Source organism: Grampus griseus (assembly GCF_964374135.1).
Source record: "Grampus griseus genome assembly, chromosome: 1".
Classification (NCBI taxonomy): Eukaryota; Metazoa; Chordata; class Mammalia; order Artiodactyla; family Delphinidae; genus Grampus; species Grampus griseus.
The window spans coordinates 139,302,637-139,313,956 of NC_139017.1; the positions used below are offsets into that span (position 1 = coordinate 139,302,637).

The following is an 11,320-nucleotide window of genomic DNA, read 5'->3' on the forward strand; positions in this document are numbered from 1 at the left end:
CTCTAGGCACGCAGGCTTCAGTAGTTGTGGCATGCGGGCTCAGTAGTTGTGCCTTGCAGGCTCTAGAGCACAGGCTCAGTAGTTGAGGCGCATGGGCTTAGTTACTCCACGGCATGTGGAATCTTCCCAGACCAGGGCTCGAACCCGTGTCCCCTGCATTGGCAGGCGGATTCTTAACCACTGCGCCGCCAGGGAAGCCCTATAGTAGCTTTATTTATAATTGCCAAATTTGGAAGCAACCAAGATGTCTTTAGCAGGTGAAAGGTTAAATAAACTGTAATAAAACCAGACAATGGAATATTATTCAGCACTAAAAAGATATGAGCTACCAAACCACAGAAAGACATGGAGGAATTTTAAATGTATATTACTAAGTGAAGAAGCCAATCTGAAATGGCTACATATTGTATGATTCCAACTACATGACATTCTGGAAAAGGCAAAACTATGGAGACAGTAAAAAAAAATTAGTTGTTGTCAGGGACTGAGGGAAGGGAGGGATGAAGAGGCAGAGCAAGAGGATTTCAGGGCAGTGAAACTATTCTGTATGATGATGTAATGTATACGTGTCACCACATATGTGTCTAAACCCATAGAATATACAACACCAAGAGTGAACCCTAATGTAAACTATGGACTTTGAGTGATAATGATGTGTCAATGCAGGTTCACTGACTATAACATATGTGCCACTCTAATGCTGATCATTGATAGTGGGCAAGGCTTTCCGGCAGGGTCGGGGGCAGTGAGTATGTAGGAACCCTCTGTACTTTCTGCTCAATTTTGCTGTGAACCTAAAACTGCTTTGAAAAATAAAGCCCTATTTTAAAAAGAGAGAGACAGAGAGTCTGGGCCGAGAAGACGTGCACGTTAGATCATTCTAAATGCAATGTTGAGAAATGAATGAAAGGAGCAAGGCTGGAGGCAGTGAGACCAAATGGCATAATTCTGAAATAGCCCAAGTGAGAGTTAACTAAGATAGCAGCAGAAAGAATGGAAAGAAGCAAAGAGACTTGAGAAACATAAGTGAAGTAAAATCTACCAAATACAGTGATCAATTAGATAAGATGGAGTGGTCTGCTAGTCAGAGGTTGTGCTAACGAGAAATGGCTTTCAAAAATTTTTAACTGCAAACCACGATAACATACATGACCCAGTAGACACATAGTGAAGCAAAATTTTCATGAAATACTTATTCTTGTTATATTGATACAGTATTTTTGATTCTATTTCAATTTTTTTAATGCTAGAGGCAACCTTCTAAACAGACGTCACTACCCTTGCAATGGATCACAAAACCCAGTTTGAAACACTGTATAGATACTAGACTTAAATGCCACACTTAATTACACAGTGCCAAAATACATCTGTTGAACTGAACCAAAACAAAACGTTTAACATTTGTTCCTATCTCTTACCCACCCCAATTCTTCATAACTTCTGAATTAGGGAATCCTTCATAATTCCCTAATTCAGCAGCCCCAAATTACCTATTTCACCTGTAGTTACTCTTCAGTTCACTAATTACAATCAGAGCATGTAGTATAGAGAGCACTTACTGTAAGGAGAGAGTACTGTGCTACTAGGCTCCACCAAGTAATACCTATTAATAACCACATTATCATCCAGGTAGTGAAATGACTGCACTTTCTCATTTCTTACTGAAATCAAGGCAGTTTTTAAAAGATTAGTCAAGCAAATAAACACATACAACATTACTCCTTCAAAATGAGAAGCATGTTTAGGTGGAAACTACCAAATGTCCATTAACAATAAATTGAATATATTATGGAATGTTCACACAATGGACTATGTTACCTCAATGAGAATGAACAATCTATAACTACACATAAAATTAAGGATGAATCCCAGAGACATAATGTTGAATGAAAAAGCCAAAACTAACCTATGATATTAAAGGTCAGAAGTCAGGATAATGGTAACCCTTTGCAGGCAAGGAGTCAGTGACTGGAAGAAGGCACAGAGTAATTTCTGAGGTGCTGGTAATGTTCTGTTTACATTTGCTTTTTAGTTTTTATTTTTTTAATATAAAATAAAAATAAAAACCTACCTCAAGGCCTATAATAAAAACAGCAATCTTGTTCCACTACTCTCCACCCACTAGTCGTACTTGCTCCCAAAACATCCATTTTCAATTCTTTTAGATATTTCTTCTTTTATAAAATGCCATGTTTCTAAATATTCTTATACTATTATTTCTTTATCAATGTAAGAAATTATATCATAGTCTCTAATAAGGGCCAATGAGAATTAGGTCTCTCAGGCCACTTCACATATACATTTACAGTTCCCCCATCCTCCTTATACAGTTGAATCACAATTTTTTTTATTAAATCAGTATGTAGTGCTTACCTTATAAAGTTAATGTTTCTTAGTATTGGGCTAGGTTGTATACTATGATTACATGTGCTTTATTGTACAATTTTGTTTTGCTTTGTTTTTCCTGGAGTTAACTGCCTCATTTTTAAAGTTTTAACCTTTTTATTGTAAATAACAGATACAGAAAACCACACACACACACACACACACACACACACACACACACACATCTCCTAATGAATTATTTTAAGGCAAACACTCTTGTAACCATTGACAAAGATTCTCTCCTTTACCAAATTCTAGCCAAGCTCCTCTGAGTCCTCTTCTCTACTAGGTCTCAACCTTGGCCTAAAAACTTAAACACTAACGTAGTTTTTATGAGTTCTAACTTGCTCAAGGCCAGGTCCCTAGGAGGACCCTAGCCCCACTTAAGGCACCTGCCTGAGAAAACTCAAGGCTGTCAAAAGAATTTACTGCTTCTTCCAGCCAACACCTGAACACAGGGCTGGTCTCCCAGCCTCTGTGGGAGGGTAGGAGCCTAAGCTTGGGTAAGCACCAGTTAGCAAATCCAGATGGGTTTCGTGTGAACTAGCCTCCCCTCTCCCCACTTTATGTAAGTTTTCACTTCCCTGACCCTACAGCTGGCCCTCTGCATCCGTGGGTTCTGCATTCACAGATACAGAGGGCCAACTAAGGGGACTGAGCGTCCATGGATCCTGGTATCCAAGAGAGATCCTGGAACCAATCCCCCAGGGATACCAAGGGACTACTGTATTGTGTCCCTACTCACCACCCTCCCTATTCCCTTATTATCCCTTTAAAATACCCAGTCACATCTGTATAAAGTTAGTTCAGTTCACACTGGACTTTTTCCCTTTTGCAATAGCATATTACTAATTAAAATCTGTCCTAACACTTTACCTAGTGTCTACCTTTATCTTTGACACCAACCACCCAGACTAAAAAATTGAACCCTGCCTGCCCCTCCACAAACTCCTCTAAGCACTCTGTTCCAATCTCAACCCCGCTCCACCCCCAAAGTAATTATTATCCTGATTCTTACAATAATCACTTCCTTTTAGTATTTCATAGTTTTATCACCCAAGTGTCTATCTGTAGACACTATTGTTCAGCCCTTTTTTAAAGTGTTTATAGGCCTTTCAAATTCTCTTTTAATTTACAGGTTCCCCTCCACTACTTTCTTTTCCTCTCAATACATCTGTTAAAGAACCCAGAGCACTTGGCCTGTAGCTTCCCACAGTCTGGATTTTGTAGATTGCATACTCATGCAGTTCAACATGTTCCTCTGTTCTCTTTATTTCCCACACATTGGCAGCTGGATCCAGAAGCTTGCAGACTCACATTCTATCTCCCTGACAAAACTATAGGTAGTGGTGTATTCTTTCATAAGGAAGCATATAACATCTGATTATTTTTTGCTCTTTGTGTTTCTAACAGTTGTTGGTGCTCAATGACTAGATCCAGCAATTCTCAAAACTTCTCGGTCTCAAGACCACTTTAAACTCTTAAAGATCACTGAAGATACCAAAGGGCTTTTGATTATGAGGATTATATTTACCAGTATTTACCCTCTTGGCACTTAAAATAGGACATTTAAAAATAACTTTCAATTCACTCAAAAAAAAACCATTACATGTTAACATAAATAATTTTTATGAAAAATAACTATATCTCCCCCTCAAAAAAGTGATGAGTGGCATCGTTTTGCATTTCTGCAATTCTTTTTGTTTTTTTGGCTGTATTGGGTCTTTGTTGCTGCACACAGGCTTTCTCTAGTTGCAGCAAGTGAGCGGGGGCTACTCTTCGTTGCGGTCGCGGGCTTCTCATCACGGTGGTTTCTCTTGTTGTGGAGCACAGGCTCTAGGTGCACGGTCTTCAGTAGCTGCAGCACGCGGACTCAGGAGTTGTGGCACGCAGGCCCTAGAGCACGCGGTCTTCAGTAGTTGCAGCTCACGGACTCTAGAGCGCAGGCTCAGTAGTTGTGGCTCACAGGCTTAACTGCTCCATGGCATATGGGATCTTCCCGGACCTAGAATTGAACCCATGTCCCCTGCATTGGCAGGCGGATTCTTAACCACTGCACCATCAAGGAAGTCCCCTGCAATTCTCTTTATTGTCTGGTTTAACAGGAGGCAGCTGAATTCTCACAGCTGATTCTTCATTCAGCATTTGGTGTTATGCTGTTTTGGCTGACGTCTATGAAGTAAATCTGACCTCACACAGATATGTGATTGGAAAAGGGAGGAGCATTTTAATAGCCTTTTTAGATAATTGTGGATATTCTTTTATACTACACTAAAACTTGACAAGTGGGAGTTTCTTACAGGTTAGTTGCAATGTTGAATTTAAAACAATATCAATGAACTTTTCATATTCTTGTTATATTCAAGTCCATTAAAATCTTGCACTTTTTTTTTTTTTGCAAAACCAAATTTTACTTAAAGCACAAATACATTACTTTTTGCAAAGAGATTCATGACACAGGACTAGACAGTGAGGTCAGATAGCCACTTAGCACACGTTTAAGTCCACGGCACCTCCTAGGAACTGAGGGAGTGGCCCCATGTCCCTGGATACAGCTGTCTGGGCTGATTCTAGGGGGTGACAGAGTTCAGGCTGAAGTTTAATGCCTTAAATACTGGCTTCACTTGAGTACCACACAGTGGCAGCTCTTGACATTATTAAAAAGGAAGCAACGCACTAAAGGGAAGGTACAGACGGGTTTGGTGAATGACTAATTCTCACTACACAAACAGGCAAACTTAAGTTACCATATCAGCCATTCTAACATCTGTATAGAAATTCCCAGGAAGATGTGTCCCTCAAGGCTAATTGTAAACCAGGATGTACACTTTGGAAGTCGGTCCCTTGCAGTGCCTGTAACAGGAGTATCCTGGAGACGCTGTGGTGGCAGGACAGGTCACTTTGCAGAAGAGTTACCTGGGGCCTAGCAGCTTCATCCTTCAAGCCCCACTTGGTGCACACTGGGTTTGGGGGCCGTCTTGGGGAGGACAGGGAAGAGGCACTCCTCAATAAATAAGGTCGGGAAACAGACTTGGGCTTCACACTCCATCCTGCAGTCCCCCTTAGCCCAAGCAAGTGACTGAGGAAGAAGGAACAGCAGCCAGCGGAGTGGGAGTGGCCGTCCCACACCCCTGCTGGGGTCTCAGCTGAGTTGCTGGTGGTTGAGTGCTCTGATGATGGCTGGCATCTCCTTTCTGCAAAAGCATCAGTCCACACGGGTAGGATGCAGGGTGGGGCAGTCCCGGAGCCCCTCCAGTGACAGGTTTAATGGACAGCAGTAGGGAAGCAGCTTAATGGCCCAGCCAACACAGTCCTTCTTGAGAGCAGCTGACCCGTGAAGGAGAAGCTCTAGTCCTCCGTCTTCAGTGTTTCTGGTGGGGCAGCAAACGGAAGAACTGGGCGACATGTAGCATGGAGAAGCTGATGTGCTGGGCACAGACCTGCCCAGAAGGACAATGAACAGCTCTTGGGGTCTGCTTGGTGTGGCGGGCTGTTCCAGCCAAGGTGGCTTCCACTTCCTGCCTGGGAGGAAGAAGGCATGGGCTCCCGCCCTTGTGGGGAGGCAGGACTGTGAAGTGGTCTGTCTCCTTCCTGCTGAAGGGTCAAGTGTGGGTCAAGTCACAACTTCAGCAGACCTCGTTTAACCAGTTTTTGTTCTCTTACAAAAAAAAGAAAAAAAAGACCCACAGAACCAAATCCTACATGACAATAAATATGGTTTTTCTCCATAATATTGCTTAGGAAGAGCCCGCAATCCAGTCATCCTGAAGGTCCCAAATATCACAGGCAAGTGGGGTTTTCCTGGTGAGATGGATCCCTGCGTGGAGTGGGTCGGTGTCTGTGCCGAGAGGCCTGCTGGGGTGCGTGACACCCGGGGCATTGACGTGATCCTCAGAAGAACAGAGGTCCGAGAGTAAAAATGACATCAAAAGCAACCAGGCGTCTGCTCTCCTTGCCTTAGGCTGACGCCAGAGCTCTGCTTGTGGAGGCGGGCGGACACCCCCAAGAGGCTGGGCTGGGCTGGAGCCAGGCCAAGATGGGGCGGGGGTCCCACAGTGCGAAAACCCCAAATAGCCGAGATTGAGGCGCCAACAGGTTAACGCCAGCACTCCAGCGCATGCAGTGAGATCTGGAGACCCAGGTCTCCAGGAGACGCTGGTGCGGTGTCTGTGATGGCAGCGGAAGGCTGGGTGACGCAAAGAGGAGAAACGCTGTAAAGTCAGGATTCGCCACCACGCATCGTGAATCAAAGTCCGGGTGCCAGACCAGTCGCAGGCACGGAAAAAAGGAATAACAAAACCCCACATTTTGTGCACGGAAGAATGCAGGAGGGTTCTCAGAAACACCGTGGTGGTCTGGTATGCTTTGGAATGGAAGCAATATCTCTCCAAGGAAGCAAGAAAATCCTGCACTTTGAGTGGAGTGGTAATCTGGCTTTTCTCTGGAGCCATTTCACATAATTTTCCACACCTCTGCCAGGAAGCTGGTATGTGTCTGATTGCCAGTGTTCTGGGAACAGGGCTGGGAAGTACCATCATTTAGTATACAGAATTTCACTTGATTCCCTTTTTTTCAACTTGGGCCTCACTCCCGCCTTCCACTAAGCCTAATGGTCAGATGATTCTAGAGACTCATCTGTTCAGTTTCTCCAGAAAACAAGCCTCCAATACCCTGACAAGGAAGGGATAGTCACCTAGTGGTAAAAAGGATCTTGGAATCCAATTATTCCATAGAAGTGTTTTCCTTCCCTCCTCTCATCCCCACCTTACTTGGCATCTAGTACATGCTGGTTCTGAGCCTTCTGGAGTTCTGCAGGAAGACCCAGCCAGTATAACCCCTCTCCAGGAACTTGGGTTGTGGGTTTCTCTGTTCTGAGTCAATGACCACTTTTCCATCAGCTTTTAATCATCCAATGTTTTTCTGACATCTTTCTGCTATTGTTTCCTCTCCTAGTCACTTCACCCTTACTGTCATTTTCATGGTATTTGGAAAGCACCAATAGAGATAAATTCATATTTTCAACCTGCCATGCTTATCCAAATGTCCTAATACATCATATTTAAATTACCTGTTTATCCTTTCCTCCTCCATATTATACATTCCTTAAGAACAGGAACCTTGCTTTTTTCACCTTTGTACTCCTAGCATATAGCACATACTATGTTTATTGAATATATGCTTAAATGATGAATTAACTACCCTATAACATTAACATGCGTTAGAGATAGCATGGAAGAAACATGAGATTTTAAGTAATGCAGTTTCAAAAGTTGGGAGCAGTATCAAGATAGATAAATTACTTAGCCCCTCTAAGCCACAAAGATGGACAATAAAATGTGGATAATAATAATCCCTTATGTGGTGAGGATTAAACACGATAATGTAATATTTTATTTATTTATTTATTTTGTAATATTTTTTTAAACCGTAGGTTTGTAGAGTGTGACAAAATTAATTGTAAGGGTTGTGGGTTGTGATCAGCATTTTAAAAAATGAAACAAAATAGGAAATATCAAGAGTTCATCACACATAGTAAGTGTTGCTTTAGCAAGCTTGTTTCAGTTTTGTGAGTGCATGTGTGTACGGAGTTGTGATGTAAGATATATTTCTTTCTGTGGGCTGTGGGATTATATATAAAAGTATAGAAAAATCAAATCCTTAATTATATGGTCCTGACTATAACGGCACCAGAATTTCTAAAAAAAAAAGTGGCCAACGTAACTTAGAGCAGTCTGGGGAAGTTTTAAGAAAATACAGGACTTGGACTCTTGCTATAGACTGAATGTCTGTGTCCTCGCAAAATTCATATATTGATATCTAACTCACAAATCTAATTCTTCATTTTTGGAAGTGGGGCCTTTGGGAAGCCATGCAGATGGAGCCATCAGGAATGGCATTAGTGCTCTTATAAAAAAGAGCCCAGAGAGTTCCCTTGCCCCTTCTGCCATAGACAGCTGTCTATGAACCAGAGAGCAGGACCTCACCATGCACCAAATCAGCCTGTGCCTTGATCTTGAACTTCCCAGCCTCCAGAACTGTGAGAAATAAATATTTCTTGCTTAAGCCACCCAGTCTAAGGTATTGCAGTTATACAGCCCTAACCGACTAAGACAGACCAGTTCTTGAAGACAGCCAGAATTTAAATTGATGAAAAGAGGGCATATCAGGAGGTAGGCAGCATAAGCAAAGGGACTCGGCCTGCTGTCAGCCAGGTAGTAGTTGTGATTTAGTTGTGTTAAAACCTCTTGACATGCATCATGCGAATTCTAATTTACCATAGGAATTAATTTCCTACACTGATAATAAAACCTCACTAAGAGAACTTCAAGTTGTCTAGGAATTCAGCTATTCAAATTAAGAACCACAACCAGTTGAGATCTACCAACAGAGCTTAAAGTATTATCTGCTAAATCTCTCCCTCTTCATTAAACCCTCCCCCAAGTTCCAAAAGATCAAACCCAGAGAGAAGTACATTGGCCTAGTAAGCACATCAATAAAGCTGCTCTCCATAGTCCCAATCTCTTCCCTGAAGATTGTAACTAACACCTCCCACACCTCCACCTCTCAACTTGAGGAAACATAAATACATCTCCTACTTCCCAAAGCTCAGTGCTTTTCTATATAGCCAATATAACCAGACATGTAACAGCCAGTGGTGGAGGATCTGACTGTATTTATACCGTACTTTAAAAGGTTTTACTGTCCACCTATACCAGAAGTTCCCTTTCCCATGAAACAATAGGTGATCTCCAAGTATCTGCTTCATAACGTATTAGCTGACTTTTCTACTTACATGTCTTTATTGCTTTGTGTACTCTCAGCCCACTGGGTAAGATAAAAACAAGTTTAAGGCTGTTTTCTCAGAAAGAGAACTTCCCCTAGGAACTCTCTTTCATAAAGCATATCCATTTAATATTGTTCAACTAACATTCACTGAGGTCTTCAGGCACAAGGCATTTTCAAGGTGCTAGAGGTACAGCAATGAATTAGACATGGTACTCACCTTGGAGGAGCTGACGTGCAAAAGAAGAATAAAGACATAAAAACAGAATTTCAGGATAAAACAGTAAGTACTAAGTTAACATGTGGGAAAGTCAGGAGGATCAGAGGAGGCTTCTTGGAGAAGGTCTGAATTGATCTTTTAAAAATGTAAATAAGGGCTTCCCTGGGGGTGCAGTGGTTAAGAATCTGCCTGCCAGTGCAGGGCACATGGGTTCGAGCCCTGGTCCGGGAAGATCCCACATGCCACGGAGCAATTAAGCCCGTGCACCGTAACTACTGAGCCTGTGCTCTAGAGCCCGCGAGCCACAACTACTGAGCCCACGTGCCACAACTACTGAAGCCCATGCAGCTAGAGCCCGTGCTCCGCAACGAGAAGCCACCGCAGTGAGAAGCCCACGCACAACAACAAAGAGTAGCCCCTGCTCGCCACAACTAGAGAAAAGCCCGCGTGCAGCAACGAAGACCCAACGCAGCCAAAAATAAATAATTTTTAAAAATAAAAATGCAAATAAGTTAACCAGTGAAGACAAACCGTCTTAAGTAGTGGGAAAAACAGAAAGCAAAGCAACAGAGGCATAAAAAAGTTTGAGGTGAAACTAAAAGCAGTTTGGCATCACTAGAGCACAGAGGTGGTGAGGATGTCAAGAAGTGAGACTGTAGGAGTCTCTGGCCTCCTGAGTACCAAGAAGAGTATCACTTGAGGAACAACAAAGGTCGGAGGATCCAGAAAACCTGCCACCTGTGCCGAGACGCTGAGCATCACTAATGATTCTCCTCCTTATCTACACTGGAACTGTCCCTGAGAAGGGATCCTACAAGGAGTATTCCTGGAAGGGCAGACTGTCGACATTCACGACATCCACACCCATTCCTTTCGGGTGTGAGGCGGACCTTGCCTCCGTCAGAGGTCCACACATCTTAGGATTCCACCCAGATTCAAAGGAGGTGCGGACTTTGGGTCATCTTGGGGCGTCCTTCACAAACTGCGCCCCAGGGAGAAAAGGAAAAAATGAGGAAGATATGGCCGCTGGAACAACCCTGCGATATTACGATCCCGCAGACACGCCCTACATCACAACCCACCCGAGTCGCCACTCTGATGCCCCCAGGGCCAAGAAGCCAAGCTGGGCGGTGGGATGCCCCGGGCGCCCTCCGGGTAGGAAGGACAAACCGACGCACGGCCCCAAATCTGATTCTCCCCCGCCCCACCCCCGGTTCCCGGTCACCTCGAATCTCCCCAGGCCTCACCCAGACAGAGCAGAGCAGGGAGCCCGCCTCCGGGGACACGCGGCTCTGCTTACCTTGGTCATCCCAACGCCCACCACAAACACCCGCTTCCGGAGCGGACACTGTGAGATGTCCACATGCATGGCTCGGACACTTCTGGGCACGGGAGCCGCAGCTAACGTAGGAACGACTGGCCTAACGAGCGCGCAGAGCTATTGAAACCTCTGCTGCGCCGGAGCAATTAGAACCGGGGGCGGGGCGGGAGGCGGCCAGGGGGCGGGGCGGGCAGGCATGGGCGCGCGCGCGTGCGCGTACACTGAGGCGCCTGCGACGTGGCCGAATGGTCGTCTGGCGGGGCGGCGCGGGTTAGGGAACCCTTTGGGGACAAGGCTGGAGTTCACAGGTGGGCTCGAGACCCAGGCCCCCTCAGCCCTTGCAAAAAAGCTCTATAGCCTGGTACCAGCCGCTCAGGTTTAGGTTCTCTATGCTGAGAGGGAGTGTGGCGTGGAGCAAGGCCTGAGGCTGAGGGCAGGGCTTGGCCAGAAACCGGACTCACAAAAGGGTAGCCTCAGGAAGAATTTCGGAGTGTTGGAGTTGTTCTGTATCCTATTGGTCGTCGTAGTTAAAAGAGTCACTGCACTTGTAAAACAAATAGGACTGTACACTGGGGGAGGGGGGACGGATTTTATTACATGAATGTCTAAAA

The 11,320-nt window shown here is 44.4% G+C and overlaps 1 protein-coding gene across 1 annotated transcript in view; it reads right to left on the reverse strand.

Moving 5' to 3' along the window:
• SCP2 (sterol carrier protein 2) overlaps positions 1–10,837 on the reverse strand; it is a 164,231-nt gene extending 153,394 nt beyond the window's left edge. The window contains exon 1 of the mRNA XM_082665984.1: positions 10,689–10,837. Within this exon, the coding sequence (XP_082522110.1) occupies positions 10,689–10,757 (69 nt within the window). The 5' untranslated portion in view covers positions 10,758–10,837. The remainder of the gene's footprint in view (positions 1–10,688) is intronic.
• Positions 10,838–11,320: the final 483 nt, after the last annotated feature.